The sequence below is a fragment of the Podarcis liolepis genome, assembly GCF_965112155.1.
Source record: "Podarcis liolepis genome assembly, chromosome: 17".
Taxonomy (NCBI): Eukaryota; Metazoa; Chordata; class Lepidosauria; order Squamata; family Lacertidae; genus Podarcis; species Podarcis liolepis.
The window spans coordinates 28,300,138-28,316,314 of record NC_139571.1 but is presented as its reverse complement, the minus strand read 5'-3'; the positions used below and the strand labels follow the sequence as shown (position 1 = coordinate 28,316,314).

The 16,177-nt window shown below is 43.1% G+C and overlaps 1 protein-coding gene across 8 annotated transcripts in view; it reads left to right on the top strand.

Moving 5' to 3' along the window:
- Positions 1-320: 320 nt before the first annotated feature.
- Positions 321-16,177, top strand: part of ECPAS (Ecm29 proteasome adaptor and scaffold) — a 62,558-nt gene continuing 46,701 nt past the window's right edge. For 2 of the 8 annotated variants that reach the window (XM_083482204.1, XM_083482202.1), the window contains exons 1-10: positions 321-464; positions 7,309-7,439; positions 7,885-8,001; positions 9,319-9,437; positions 10,412-10,561; positions 11,294-11,465; positions 12,513-12,652; positions 13,306-13,387; positions 14,165-14,284; positions 14,966-15,051. In XM_083482204.1, coding sequence (XP_083338330.1) covers positions 443-464; positions 7,309-7,439; positions 7,885-8,001; positions 9,319-9,437; positions 10,412-10,561; positions 11,294-11,465; positions 12,513-12,652; positions 13,306-13,387; positions 14,165-14,284; positions 14,966-15,051 — 1,139 coding nt within the window. In that variant the 5' untranslated portion in view covers positions 321-442. Of the gene's footprint in view, positions 465-617; positions 1,140-7,308; positions 7,440-7,884; positions 8,002-9,318; positions 9,543-9,607; positions 10,562-11,293; positions 11,466-12,512; positions 12,653-13,305; positions 13,388-14,164; positions 14,285-14,965; positions 15,052-16,177 lie in introns of those variants that run through there. The other 6 variants (XM_083482203.1, XM_083482201.1, XM_083482207.1 and 3 more) reach the window with 4 other exon arrangements.

The window sequence follows — 16,177 nt, the reverse complement described above, 5'->3', positions numbered from 1 at the left end:
CAGATGTCTTCTAAAGCTTGTACTGTATGTTTACTTATCTCCTCTGCTTGAGTGTCACATAACCTTCCAACATTTCTCTGATGAAAACAGGGATGCCCTAAGGAAAAGTAGGACATTCCGGCATCAAATCAGGACGGCTTTTGTAAATCCAGGTCTGTCCCTGGAAAATAGGGACACTTAGGGGGTGGCTCTAGGATTTACAGGAGGTTTACTTAAGTCTACATCTGGGAATTTCTAAAACAATGAGCCACGTCGCTCAAAGACCTTTCGAGGCAGAAACAATCCCGACTGCTACAATCACCTTCCGCAGATAGGGGGAGAAACTCTCCTTTCCTTTTTATTTGTTAAGTGCTTTTGGTTTTTGTTTTCCCACCACCACCACTTCATTTTAGACGGGGCGGCGGGTCAGCGAGGACAAGAGTAGACAGAACATCACTAAGCCATGGAAGTCAGCATGGAGGCAGGTCAGTTTTCCTTTCCCGTCTTGTGATGAGAATGCACATGGGGGTTCCCACCCCCCCCAAAAAAAACCAGATTTCGCAGGGAGAGGAACAACCACCACAACAGGGTGTCCTCACCTAAGACTTATCGTAACCTTGAGTTCATCTGCGCGTGGAGCAACTGGGGCTTCCCTGGGCTAGGAAGAAGAGCGCCTTGGAGGAGGAAAACGTGGGGTGGCAAATAAAATAAAATAAAGAGAGCAAGCTGGCGGGCTGAGCGACGTACACAGCGTTTTCTAAATATAAAACCCGAGCAGGGTGGGGAAGGGTGTGCAAGGCAAGCGTGCGAGGCACATGCACACGCGGAGGGGAGAGTCGCAGGGCATCGAGCCCCGCCGTCGCCTCGACGGTGGTTGGCGTTTCAGGGGAGAGTCACAGGAGGAGGAGGAGGAGAAGAAGAAGGAAAGCAGCCCTTTTCTCTGCCTCTCTTTCTCTTTCCCTCCGCGGGCTCAACTCTCAGCAAGAGAAGCTCATAGGGGGGGGGAGCGGGGTGACGTCGGGGAGAAGGAAAGGGGGCGACGGGTGCGGAGCCCGGAGGGCGACCGGCTAAGCCTCCCTTCTTCTCCTCCCTTCTTTTTCCCACACCCCCCCCAGCTGACAACATGGCTGCGGCCGCTAACGCTGCCCAGGACGAGCTGAGTAAGTGGGGGGCTCTGGCACAGAGAGGAGTTTGGGGAGGGGGATTTTTTTTTGGTGTGGGGGGCAGAGGTGGGCTGACAAGTTTTAATTCCCCCTCCCCATAGTCTTCTAGTGGCTCCCTCTTTTTTGTGGGGCTCCTTGCAGCAGGGGAGTGGCCGGGCCCTTCTTTATAGGGTGGGCGCCGGAGGAGGGCCCTGCACCCCGCTCGCTCTGGAGATCCTTGTTTCGCATGGGGGGGGGGCAAATGTGGAGCCGGCAGAGGGGCAGGAGGAGGGGGTTTTGCCCCGAAAGGATGGGGGAGAGGAAGGGAAGGAGGGAGGAGGAGGAGGAAGCCGGGCGCCTAGGCCTCTGTTGTGCAAAGTCATATTAGGAAATTGAAAGTAACGCATCGGGGCGGAGGAGGGTTGGGGAGGGGGCGCGCAATATACTGTATATATCTATCTATATCGGTGCCCTGACACCCTTCTTCTTCCCACCCTGCTTTTTTAATATATATAAGCCCTTCTTTTGAAGAATCGTGTGTAAGTGCGCTTCGTTATTCTCGATGGAAACGAGGCATGCTTGCCATAGATATGCTCCCGTTGGGGATTTGACGAATCCAAAGCCGCCCTCCCCCCTTATATTCTTCTGGGGCAGTAAATCCAAAGCGCCCACCCCCCATAACCCCCGTTTGATTTGATTCTTCCTGTCCTATCACACTGAAAAGTGCAGGCCAGGCGGCAATAATGACTTTGCTTTTCCGGGTTAGCATCCGGCTCTAGGGAGTCTCTTGGATCCACCTAGAATTGGGATGGTTTTTTGGAGGGTGGGGAGCTGGGGTGGGGGAGATCCTGTTAAGGGTCACCTTCCTTTCACCCCCCTCCGTCTTTCAGACGTGGAGATGTTGGGGAAGAAAAGAGCATGTTGCCAGCGCGAGAGAAGCTTTTGATTTCCCAACGTGTCTTGCCTGGTGCAGGTCTCCTTCACCCCCACCCCCCATTGCCTTCCAAATTTAGTGCTTCTCTCTCTCTCTTTCAAACACCCCCCCCCCCCCATGTTAAAGGGACCCAAGCCTTGCTCTGCTGGGGCGTGGAAGTAATTCTTTGTGACAGGAAATGCCTGCAGTTTATGGCACTGAGGCAAGCTGGGAAATGTATTTTTCTTTTTCGTCTCATTGAAAATGGTTCTTTCACAATCTCCGCATGTTCCTGCTTCGTCCCTGCAGAAGAGATCCTAGAGGAACAGTGATGGGACTTGGTAGAAAGTCACGTTGTGGAATGTAATATTTATTTTGAGCAAAGATGCAGAGGCTGGGGCTGTAATTGTGATTTCTGTGGTGCTTGGGTGGAACATTCCCTTAATAAAACCTTCTGATCTCCGTTTCCTCCTTCAGGATATGTAATCCTGTCTGATCTTGAGTAAGCCTTCTCCGTGCCCCAACCCTTTGGTTTTCTTGGGTTTGAAATGACATGATTTGTCTCTGTACTTGTTCCAAAATGTTGGGAGGTGAAATGATACAGTACTTAGAAATGCTTAGCTCGTGAATTATTCCATTTCTGTTATGCTCCTCACCAGAACGGCTGACTTAAAGCATAAGTAAACTTTCTCTGCCTTCTGCCTAATTTACCTGCAGCATGTATTTTTAAAAGCAGTCTTAGCTGATACTTAGCGGAGACTTAGTGTAACAAAAATTATTTGTACATTTCAAACGTGTAAAGCAACCCACATACATGCAGTTTCCATCTGTGGCCTGGTTGTCACCTAACTTAACAGGTCCACTTAGCATGTTACATTAAGCCAAACCATGGCTAAGTGTGAAAGAGAAACACTGTGAGTACACGGAACAAAAATCCGAACCATTTTGCTCCTCTCCGGGTCTTTCTCCAACCGGAAGCTAAGCCATAATTTTGCTCGGTGTGATAAGTGAAATTGGACCCATGGTTTGCCTCACTTCAAACAAGCTGCAAGTTGTAGCTAAGGTTTGTTCTTGACCAGTGCTGTACTCATGGTTTGTTTGCTGGGAGACAAACTATGTGTGTGGGTTTGCACATACCTAAACCTCCTTGTCTTATCTCTGGGTAATGCAGCAGTAGCAGGACTGGGACTGGAGTGAAGTGGCAGCAGTTTTATTTATGAATACCTGCCTGCTTGCTTGTTCACACTTAGTTTTGGTTTGGCTTAGTCTGAGAGGGGATGCATTGCTTAATGCCACATGCAATGCATTCAGAAGCACCTTTACTGGGAAGTGAGACCTACTAAGTTCTGTAGAAATTACCGTACATTCTGGTGAGTGTGCTTAGACTTGTAGTCCCTTTGAATCTATGACAGAGGTTTCAAAAACAACAGATGCTGCACGATTGTTGCAATTGTTTTGTGAAAGTCCATGATGATAAGTTTGAAATGAGGAATCGTGCCGGCACTTGAGTGGCGTGCACCTATCGCATGCGAGATTTGGAAAGTGTGCGTCACTGGCACCATTTGGTCAGTACTCTTGACATCTCTGATGAAAGGTGACACAACATCTTTTGACACGCCACCTCATGATTTTTATTAATTTTTAAAATTCCTTCATGAAATAGTGCCGACTGTTAAGCTGTTGAAATATTAAGCAGTTTATAAATGATAATAAAATAAATAAATACCAGCAATACTTCTCTTTCCTAGTGTGCCCTGTAATTTAATTATCACTGTTAAGTCTGCAGTTCAGGAAGGTTTGCAGCACAATTTCTTCCTAAGGCTATCAGTGGTTACTATTATTATTGTGATGACATTTATTTCCTGCCCTTCACCAGCAGGTCTTAAGGCAGTTTATAGCAATTTAAAACAGTTAAAACATGTTGCATTCACAAGTATAGGGTGGGTCCTGAAAACACACATCTCAAGTGCCGAATGGCTGTACTTTGCTTCCATGGTTGGAGGCAGTATACGCCCTGAGTTGAGTATACTGGGTGGCGCTGTGGTCTAAACCACTGAGCCTCTTGGATTGCCGATCGGAAGGTCAGCGATTTGAATCTGCACAATGGGGTGAGTTCCCGTTGCTCTGTCCCAGCTCCTGCCAACCTAGCAGTTCGAAAGCACACCAGTGCAAGTAGATAAATAGGTACCGCTGTAGCTGGAAGGTAAACGGCATTTCCGTGTGCTCTGGCACTTGTCACGGTGTCCGTTGCACCAGAAGCGGTTTAGTCATGCTGGCCACATGACCTGGAAAGCTGTCCGTGGACAAACACCAGCTCCCTTGACCTGAAAGCAAGATGAGCGCCACAACCCCATAGTCGCCTTTGACTGGACTTAACCGTCCATGGGTCCACTTACCTTTATCTTACTACCTGAGTACTAGTTGCCGGAAACTGCAGGTGAGGAGGGGGTGCTGTTGTGCTCAGGTCTTGATTGTGGCCTTCTAGTTGGTAACAGGTTGGCCATTGTGAGAACAGGAGTTTGGAATAGATGGGCCATTGGTCTGATTCAGCAGACCCTTCTTGTGTTCTCATGTTCCTATGCTGCCTGGGTAGCATGAAGAGGCATATGTAAATAGAGCATCCTTCAGTGCCTTCCTGTGCCTAAGTAGCTGCTTCTGGAAAATGGTGTAACACTGTTGTAGGAAGGAGCTACCCCATGAGGTCAAATCATGTGTCCTGGAGCTTCTCACATTGGTCCAGGAGCGCAGAAATATTGTGTTGTACTAAAACAACCTTTGGAGGTCCATTTGTATCAGGAAAGTTCATTTGCTATTGATGCCCATCGTACACCCCTCCCTCCACCTTTCATGGTAAAATAAGTGTGTTTTTAAACATAGAAGATGGGTAGAAATGATGATGATAATAATAATAATAATAATACAAACAAGGATTACTGAATTCACCTCTTCCTGGCAAATGTGCTCTTCTAACAAGGTTTTGGGGAGAAATCAGTACACCTTACTCTTTTGAAGCGTTTTAAATTACGCTGCCTTTAAAAGCTGGATTCTCAACTATGATTACAGTGTTTAAAGTTTGCAGTGCCCTTGCAAATAGATGTCCTCACTTTGAAATTGGATGCAAGTCATTATCCCAAACCACCTTGCAGAACATTACTGTTGCAAGCCCTGTAGTTGAAAATTCTGTTGTGTAAAAGGCCTGTTCTTTGTGGCCACATTCCACAGATAATATTGTGCTGACTAGACTTACCCTGAAATGCATCTGTCTTGGCAAGCCCCTGACACACGGCTGCCTCCATTCGTACTCAGTGTATCAACATGATGTAGTGAAAGTATCTGGATGTGGTACTATGAAAATCTTATCTAAGGGGCATTTATATGCCATTACTTTCACTGTTGGGGTACCCCTTTCTTACCCGGACTTTGAGAAAGTGATACAAGCAAGACATCTGCGCACATGTTTACCAAATGGAACAAGCTACCACAAAAAAAGAATAAGTTTGAAATTGGGGTTCATATCTGAAAAGAGGAAGTTACAGTTTTAGAAAATCAATAGGGTACTTATTTCACTCTGGATTTTTTTTTTGTTTGTTTGTTTAAAGTGCTGTGTGTATCAGTTTTCGGTGTCATTGTCAAAAGCTGAACCTTTGCTAGTATTGTATGGTTAGCCTGCTACAGGGCATTCATTTTAAAGTATTGAGGGAGGGGAAGTCCTAGAAGTTCAAGGAGACAAAAGCTATCGTGTGAAACAGGTGCTACATTCTAATAAAGTAGGCTTTCTTATTTGGGATTTCTTCCAAATTTTTACATGAATATAATCCGCTCAAGGGATATGGAATATGGATTCCCTTTTTTTCCAGACTGGTCCTTGTCTTGTTTCTCCAGACCCCTAAAATCACATTTGCTGTGTTTGGAGCCATTGAGCAAGCAGCTCATTCATAGCAGAAGCGCTTCATTGCAGCAGGATTTTAGCTCATCCCTTCTTGTTGGATGATTTGTATTATTTGTTTTGCCATTTTATGACAACCCGTGATTAGCAACTTACCTATAGAACCTGAAAAAAAGAAGTTGGTGGAGGTGCTAGCATTGTGTTCAGTGTAACATAGCACACAGGACCAGAAAAATGTAGAGATGCCTTAATGTAAGGAATATATGTACGACTACATATTACTGTGTGCAATAGTATAGGAAAAAACCTATAAGAAGATAGGAAATATTATTTGGATGGCTTAACGTTTGAAGAGCAAGGGGTGTAGATAATAATATTTCACTTCTTGTCTTGAACCATACTTCTCTTACACACCTATTTGTAGAACTGAAAAACTTAGATGAGAGTAATTTTCACTTCACTGTCGCAGAGAAACAAATAGTGTACTGCAAAGCAGTATGATGATAAGGAATGTGATAAGAAATAAGTATGACAGTGATTAATTGAGGAATCACCTGTTAACCAATTAAATCATAAAGGCCTTCAGAGATAACTTAAACTTTAATAAAAATGCTACCTTTTTTTGTCTTGTGTCGGATGATCAGTACACCAGTACTTTAAAAAAATAAAGAAGTGTGTCATTAATTTATGGCCTAGCTGATTAAAATTGTTAATCAACAAGTGCTTTAGTTCATTGACATCCATTGAAACTCTTATTGCAATTGTTGGAATAGGCCGTCATTTGGGCAAAAATGAAAGCTAGCATATGATGTAAAAGCAGTTTAACAATATTTTCTAGGAAGCTAGTGTTCTAGATGCCTGACCCACCTGTAAATGAGCCATTCCAAAAGCCTGTACTTTGGAAACAGTGAAATATTCTTTTCTTCATTGGAGCTTTTGGTATCTACTGTTCGGTATGGCTAGACCCATATGCGTGTAGGTGGAGGTTGTGTGTGTGTGTTTATATATATAATTAATCCACACTGATTTATTGAGATTCGGCTGGCTACAAAGTAAATCAAATAAATCAAAATGGCCATTGGTGACCCTGTTGCTGACACAAATATTCTCATGTGGTAGTGTGAGCTGTAAAATTGTCTGTGCAGTGGAAACACTGGTTACTGATATCGGCCCCCAGTTTGTATGAGATATTTTGCTGGATTTCTTGCAGTGGGATAATGAACTGAATCCATTCTTGACAACCAAAGAGCTTTGGTTAAACAGCACTATAATGCAGTTGGTCCATTTTATTTTAGTGGTGAATTAAGTAATATTGGGTTGTGTCTGTTTTGCTGTTTGTCATAGATTTTGCTAGTTTTTAATTCATCTTCCCCCTTTCTTTTTCATAGATCAGCTTGAGCGTGTCTTTTTACGTCTTGGCCATGCAGAAACGGATGAGCAGTTGCAGAATATTATATCCAAATTCCTACCACCTGTTCTTCTGAAGCTTTCCAGTACACAGGAAGGAGTACGTAAGAAGGTAAGTATAGACTCCCTGGGCACAGAAGCATATACAAAGACAATGATTAAAAATCCTCCCATATGTTAGTTTTAGATGCATGCAATTTATTCTGTTTGGAGCCTGCTTGTGTATCATCAGATTTGTTTTTAAAGTCAAGCTTTTATTTTGGGCTGGCAGCCTGAATATTATTCAGGGATGTGTTCTGGGTCAAAAAAATATAAATGTTTGGTTCATTTTTTGGGGTTCGGGTTCAGATTGTCTCTCTGACTCAATAGTGCATTCGGGCAAAAATAATAACTCATTGGACTCATTCCTTTAAAAAATGGTTACATGAGATACCATATGAGTATTGCATTCACTTTCCTTTGGTATTCTAGAAATTATTAGCTCATTATAGCTTGGACTTTGACAATTGCAGAACCCAAATCGGTCAGATCCAAGATGATTATTTTCTCTCTTTCAGGTTATGGAATTGCTTGTTCACCTGAACAAACGTATCAAAAGTCGCCCCAAAATCCAGCTGCCGGTGGAGACTTTGCTGGTCCAGTACCAGGATCCTTCCGCGGTGTCCTTTGTTACAGTAAGTGACTTCTTTCAAAAGCTGTCGGCTGATGAAATATGAGGGCTTATTATAGTTAGAAACTTCATCCAGTTGTCTTAACTATTCTGTCGTTTCAAAAACTCAAATAGTTGTCACTGAAAATGGATGGAGGAGACATGCGTTGAATTAGTAACATCAGTAGATTCTCATGCATGACCTTTAACATTCAAATAAGACCCAGACTCGTTAGGAAGCCACTGGTCGGTCTTGCCCAGTCTTGTCTACTCTGACTACCTGTGGTTCTCTCAGGGATTCAGTTGGGAGTGTTTTCCATCCCTACCTAGAGGTGCCAGGGATTGAATTTGGGGCGTTCTGCATTCAGAGCACGTGCTCCATCCCTGAGCTACAGCCTGTCCCATTGACACAGAAGATACACAGACATCTAGTTAAGAGCTTGATAACCCAAACTTTTAAACATTAAATACTAAAGATAGATAAATAGATTCATAGACTTCCTGGATTTTTTGTCAGAATCTTGAGTGCTGTTGATTGCCTGTATTCGTTTCTTTTGAGTGCCTGCCCCGGTCCATTGCCAAAATTATTCTCAGATTTAAAAAAACAAATTTCAGGGTGAGGCTGAAACTTTGGCAAGTCAGTGCAGTAGTTGATTGACGTTGGTTACACAGCCACCCAAATGTCTATGTAAAAGCTCAAAGATGGTTTGGATGGCTTTTCCAGTTGATTGTGGCAGGACACAGAGGGGGACGCAAGCTCTTAGGTTTTAATAGGCACTTTCCATTAAGGGCTTTAGCAGTCAAAGCTACAACCTTGAATTTTGCCTGGAGTGTTGATGTAAAGTGCTCCTAGCAACCTACGTCTGTTAGGAAATGGGCTTCTGCAATCAGCCCCATTAAGAGCACATCACTCTTGCTCAGGGCGAATCAGGTTATAGTACTTCTGATGAACTGGACTGGTTGACTGCCAAATACAGCCATACCTTGGTTCTCAAACGCCTTGGTACTCATACGTTTTGGCTCCCGAATGCCAAAAACCCGGAAGTAAGTGTTCTGGTTTTCGAACGTTCTTTGGAACCCGAACGTCATGATGCGGCTTCCGATTGAATGCAGGAAGCTCCTGCAGCGAATTAGAAGTCGCACCTTGGTTTTCGAACATTTTTGGAAGTTGAACGGAATTCTGGAACGGATTATGTTTGAGAACCAAGATACAACTGTATGGGGATTGCGATAGCGTTTGCCAATAAGATTATTCTGCACAGATTTCTTAAACCTTTGTTACTGTTGCATGTCGCTGTTGCTTTGAAGTGGTTCTGTGTAGATTTATCTTGTACTTTTGCAGAATTTCACCATAATATACGTTAAGATGGGTTACCCTCGTTTGCCTGTGGAAAAGCAATGTGAGCTTGCTCCCACTCTCCTTACTGCAATGGAAGGAAAACCTCAACCCCAGCAAGACAGGTATGATGTTCTAAGAATACAACTTCTTTTGTATTGTCTTAATTTTAATTGTCCCCCCCCCAAAAAAAATGATGTCCTTTAATGGGTCTGACTGCATTTTAGACTGCAATTACATGTTGAGAAAAATCTTGCGGTATAACCTTTAGGGGGCTCTTCCACTTCAAGTTTAGACATTAGAGGAGAGAGTGTTGCATGGTTTGGTTGTTTGCCGATGTGGAAATATCTCTTGTGTGCAGAAAACTAATAGGAGGAAGGCTAAGGGTAGAAATCAGAAGAGCACTATGGAGATCATTCCGTCATTTCTGCTTGTCTAATGGAAAGGTCTCCCCTCTCCTGTCCCTATATGCTGTTCGCCCAACCCCAACAGAACTGTTTTGTGGAGAACTTGAGGAGAGGAGGGGGGGAAAGACATATTGAACTAGTGGGACTCATTATGCTGTCTCCCAGTAGCACAACTTTGTTGTTTGGTTCAGAGTTTAATCTAGAATGATCTCCTTCTTTTTCTCAGACAGGGAATTTTTGTGGTTGTTGTTGTTGTTGTCAAGAGGCATACTCAACTTCTGCATCATAGGCACTTCTGGAAATGTGGACTTTAGAACTGATATTGCTTCATTTGTTAAGCAACATTTCTACGTATATGGATTAATCATAATCTTGGTTATGATCTTTTGAGCTACAAATGGCCATTGGATTGAGTTAATTTCAGTGGAGTTTTGAAAATGCAGTTCCATTGGGATTAGTTGTTCTGTAAAAAGAGAAGCGTAATTTTTATGTGGACTATATTGCTTGAAGCTCCCGATTCTAGATTTAGAAAATGCACATAAACTAAATAGCCTCTGAACATTTTCAGCATTTGCTTTGGGTGGACATGAATTTGCTTTCACTCTCAGTGTTCATTGTGATAGGTATCAAGTGAAAACTAATCGATCATGAAGGCATATTTCACAGTGGCAGTAAATATAATTGTTTTTCAGCCTAATGCACCTTCTAATACCAACCCTTTTTCACATGAAATACCCTGTTGAACCTCTGAAAGCAGCTTCTCCGTTTAATCTTGCCGAGAAACCAAAGACTGTGCAGCTGCTCTTGGATTTTATGTTAGATGTCCTCCTTATGCCTTATGGGTAAGTAATGTTGCAGTTCAGCCATTGCTGTTTCTGTTCTCATACAAGTGAATGGCCAGTCTTGCCAAGACCACAAAATGGGCTGGGGTTTGAAAACTCTCATATTTAAAATGCTTTCCTTCACAGTGTATGGTTAAAGACTATATAGTAGTTGAAGAGACTATTGCATAACAAGAGTTTTCCAGTTTCTTGTTGATTAACTACTGTTCTCAACAATGAATGCTCTCTAAAACTTCACTTCTTTGAAATTAAACTGATGCCTGATAACTTTTAAGTTTCTTTATTTATAGCAATGATATTAATATTTTGGAAGAATTGTTGCCTTTTTGTATACATTGTACTTGTTTCTGAGCTGTTTAATTACTTTGTAGTAGGGTTTTATGGTAACACTTGGTATATGTAAGTCTCTTTTCTTGTTTGCATTTTCATTCATTAGACAAAAAAGTAGGCTCTCAAGATGTGTTTGAGTGATACTTTCTTCCCAAAGGAATATGGAATAAGTTCCTTGGAGTTTGCTGGAGGACGGGACTGCTGGCCTGTCCCCTGCTGTGCTGCAGTGCCACCTCTGCAGATGACTAGAGAGGGGATTGCAGTTGCCTACTCTGGTGAAGTTTTTCCATCTGAACAACTTGTTACTGGCACATCCTGTGCCTGTCCACTAGCTCACCAGCCCTCACCTGGGAATCTGAATTCCCAAAAAAATATCCTCACGTGTTTTCCTTCTTCCTCTAGATACGTGTTGAATGAATCCCAGAGTCGCCAAAGTGTCCCAGCTGGACAGGGCTCTTCTTCATCAAGTGGTTCCGGAGGTTCTGGGATCCCTCAGCCTCCTCCAGGAATGAGCTTTTACGCGGCCAAGCGGGTAATCGGGGACAGCCCATGGACGCCGGAACAGCTGGAACAGGTAAAGCAAATGCGTCGCAGTGCAAGGCTATGTCCGAGATGGGTGCAGATATTGCCAAATGCATGCATGCAAACTTGGGAGCCTGATATTTGATTGCATTCTCTTCCCCTGAACCCAGCTTTGCATTCACTCATGTGAGATCTAATGGTAGGGGGAATTTGAAGCCATTTGAAGCCTGGCTCACTCGTGATCTAGTTACAAAGGTAACCATATAAAATACAAAAGGTTGTCTCCAATGTTAGCTCTACCTAGCACAGACCTATTAAAATGGGTGAACACAACTAACTCTCAGGCCCATTAATTTCACTGGGCTTAGTTTGGTACAACCCAAAATATCAGAGGGACAAAGAAGCAATAGTGCATGCATGCGGGTGGCGCTGTGGTCTAAACCAGCGAGCCTTTTGGGCTTGCCAATCGGAAGGTTGGCGGTTTGAATCCGTGTGATGGGATGAGCTCCCGTTGCTCTGTCCCAGCTCCTGCCAATCTAGCAGTTTGAAAGCATACCAGTGCAAGTAGATAAATAGGTACAGCTGTGGCCGGAAGGTAAACGGTGTTTCTGTGCACTCTGGTTTCCGTCACAGTGTCCCGTTGTGCCAGAAGTGGTTTAGTCATGACCCAGAAAGCTGTCTGTGGACAAATGCCGGCTCCCTTGGCCTGAAAGCGAGATGAGCGCTGCACCCCATAGTCGCCTTTGACTGGATTTAACTGTCCAGGGGTCCTTTACCTTTTTTATTTTAAACCTTATTATGAGAGAGAATGTTCAGAAACCCTTCCTGCTTATCTGGTAGCTGCAAATCTAGCCCAAACCACCTTGCCAGCCCTAATAATAGTACTTTACCGTCACTGGGGGTATTTTATGGTTTACCCCATTAACACTCTCATAGCATAGCCTATGATAAACTGACCATCCACCCTTATCTGGCTCTACCATCCTGCAATTAAACACATAAAAGAATCTCAGTCCTCGTTATTGCAATTTGAAGATTGTGTTCCTGAATAGACTAACGGATTTCCCTCCTTTCCCCCTCCCTTTGCATTGCCTGGCAGTGTAAACTGGGCATTGTGAAGTTCATCGAAGCTGAGCAGGTGCCTGAACTTGAAGCTATCATACACCTGGTCATCGCCTCCAGTGACACAAGGCACAGTGTAGCCACTGCAGCAGACCTTGAACTCAAAAGCAAGCAAAGGTAATGACTTGGAGTTTTTCTTTAAAAAATAGGAACTGAAGCTTAAATATTAGGCACCCTTCTTTTCACCGATTGCAAGATTGTGCTTATTACCATGGCATTCATTGACAAATAGCATTTACTAAGTTTTTGATGCTGTTGTACTGTAGGACACCCCCCTTTTTTTTAGCTGGTTAGTTTTAAACTTTCTGAAGAAAATAAGGCTGGACAAATTACAGGCGTATGACTGTTGAGAGTTTCTTCTATATATTGTTACTTGTTAAACTTGTATCTATCATTTCCACTTAAGGTTGCTCAAGGCAGCTAAAAGCAATAATAATTAAATTGAAATCAAATGTAGTGTTGAAAAGAAGGCATTTAAGACATCACTAAAAAAAAGAGCCAGTTGCTACACGTTTACATGTCAGCTTGTAAGCCAAAGGCCTATCTAAATAAATAAAAAATGGCTTTGCCTACCCCACTAAGTCAGGTCTCCTTTAGAACTCATTTGACGTAGGAGAGGGAGCTCACAGCAATTTTAGACTCAGTAAGTGTGATATTTAAGTCTGCTTCTGGAAGGAATGGAGGAAGGAGGAATTAAAAGTAAATGCTGTGTAATCATCATTAATCCTATGACCTTACCAAATATTTATCCTTTTTGACACATTCTTTAGTTTGATTGACTGGAACAATCCAGCCATCATCAACAGGATGTATAAAGTGTACCTTGGGGACATACCACTAAAAACCAAGGAGGTAAGACTTGCTTTCCTAGCTCCACGTTCCTTTTTTGATTCATGTGAACTAGACATTTCCATCTAGATACAAAAGCAAGCCATTTAAGACATTGCTGTTCCATATTAAGACCTCTTTGAATGGAGGTTTTGCATGTGTGCAAAGAACCAGATGCAAATAAAGCGCTATGTAAGCCTCATCCGTTGCCGCAAGAAGAAAGTTAATCCTTAAAAAAAAAAAAGATAAGAATTTGTCACGTCCCCATGAGTATTAAGGAAAGGTCAGAATTCATGAGATCATTTTGCAGTTTAAACGGATTTGATACACAGTACACAAGAAATAGAAATTACGTCTTCACACAAGGCACAATTGATTTTATGGAATTCAGGGCCGCTCTTAATTTAAATGGCTTTGAAAGAGAATTTGACAAATTAATAAGTAGTGGCAGCTGTTGGCCATAAGAGAAGTGCCAAGTTCAGAGTGACTCTGGGGAAGGGCTGTTATTTTCACATACTTCTTGTGCTCTTCTCTGGGCCTAAGTCATGGCCGCTGGTGTGTTCACAAGATTAATAAGTAAATGAGTGGAACTTTTCACACCAGCCTCTAGTATGGAGATTTACAATCGCTTAAAACTGTTGTGAATAGAAATTCATGGAAGCATTTTGCTGCCTTGCTAAGCATGCTTACTACAAATGAAGTCCTACAGTGGGAATAACTTTTGAGTAAACATTGCCTTGACGATCATTAGCTTTATGCCTTTCCTGAAGTCACCCGTAACCCCTTATTTGTTCATAACAGGGAGCTGTTCTGAAACCAGAATTGAAACGTGATCCAGTCAGCACACGGGTAAAATTAAAGATAGTCCCTCATCTTTTGCGCTCCAGGCAAGCTGCAGAAACGTTTCCTGCAAATATTCAGGTAATGTCTTCACCTCATAATTCTCAGCCTCTTTGAATCCAGGCCTTAACACTCTGGCTTTAACTGTCACCTTACATCATGGGCAGTGGCGGTTACCGGATCGTTTTGTTTTGTTTTTATTTTATTTATTAATACATTTATATTCCACCTTCCCCTCCCTATTTCATCCACACAACAGCCACGTGAGAGAGGTTAGGCTGGGAGACATGGAGTGGCCTAAGGTTGCCACCCATCAAGCTTTGGGGCTCAGTGGGGATTTGAACCCTGATCTCCCAGGTCCTAGTCCAGCCTTCAAAGAACTATACGGCACTAGCTCAAGGAGTGTGATACTTGGACTAATGCTATACAATAAAGCTTTTTGGGTACTGGATCTGAGAGCACTTCTATGCTAAACAAGACTGGGTGCAGTGAAGTGTCGCATACAAGATACCTTTATTAAGAGCAATTTATGTTAGACACTGTTTTTCATGAACTACTACTGATTTTTTTTAAAAAAACAATAATAATTTGATAGAATATGATCTTTAGTGAGACACAGAAAACTTTGAGAGGATTTTTTTAATGTCGCTCCATAAACATTCAGTTCCTAATTATGCCTTCTTTCATAAATAGGACAGATAGGTTCAGAAAATAACTGGAAATAATATCGACTGTTTCTAATGAGCTATTTTGTTCTGTTAGGTGGTCTACGATGGACTTTTTGGTGCAAATACCAATGCAAAACTGAGAACCCTGTCTCTTCAATTTGTGCATCATATTTGTGTAATGTAAGTACTTTAATATTGGTCATGCCACCATATGCGGAAACATATTAATGGGAAATGGAATATAGAGATAAGCCTGAAGATTTACGTTTCTGAGGGTTTTGTCCTCTTGAGCAACAATACGGCACTATGCCACCAGGAGAGATTTATTACTATTATTTTAATATTCTATTTTATCTCATACGCTGCGCGTTTAGTCCTGACAAATAAGAAAAATAAAAGAGTGGATTAAAACTATGTTAAGGTGGAGAGTAAAGTTTAGTTGGATACAACCTGAAAACTAAAACACAGCAAAGCAATGTAGAATATTAAAATAACAAAAACACATGAAATTGGCAGAAGGATACCTAAAAACTGCCACATTAGTACAGTGTTATCACCTAAATGCTTCCTTGGAGAGTTAGGTTTTCATTGGATACCGAAAAGTGAGCAGTGACTGGGGCCAGTCAAGCTTTCATTTGGGAGGGCGTGGCACAAGATCTTGTTCTATATCAGGGATGTCCAACAGGTTGATCGCTATCTATGGGTCGATCCCTGGGAAGTTTTGGTAGATCACTTTTGATCGCCGGCTCCTCCATCTGGCCCCAGTCCCCTTGCCCCGCCCTCTAGAAGCTCAACAACTTTGACCTGAAACCCCGCCCCCCCAAAAAACCCGGGAAGTTATTCCTAAAAAAACCTCAACAACTTTGACCTGAACCCCAAAAGAAGGGGTCGATCACTGCCAGTTTTTAATTGTGTGAGTAGATCGCAGTCTCTTGGAAGTTGGTCCTCCCTGTTCTATATCAAGGAAAACCCGTGGCTATAAGGATGTTGTCAGGGGCAGGGGAGGAAGCCAGGGGGATACAGAGAGCCCCTGGCGCTCCTGAGGAGCAGCGCCTTGTCCAGTGATGGAGAAAGCCACACCTCCAGTGGAGCAGAGTGGGAAGCGGGGAGCCAAGCAAGGGGAGGGCTCGAAGATGCTACTGAGAGCCCAAGCGCCCAGTGGCGTAGCGTGGGGGGTGCAGGGGGGGCCGGCCGCACCGGGCGCAACGTCGGGGTTAGGGTTAGGGGGTGCAAATCCACGGGTTAGGGGGCGCAAATCCACGGGTTAGGGGGTGCAAATTACTTGCCTTGCCCCGGGTGCTGACAA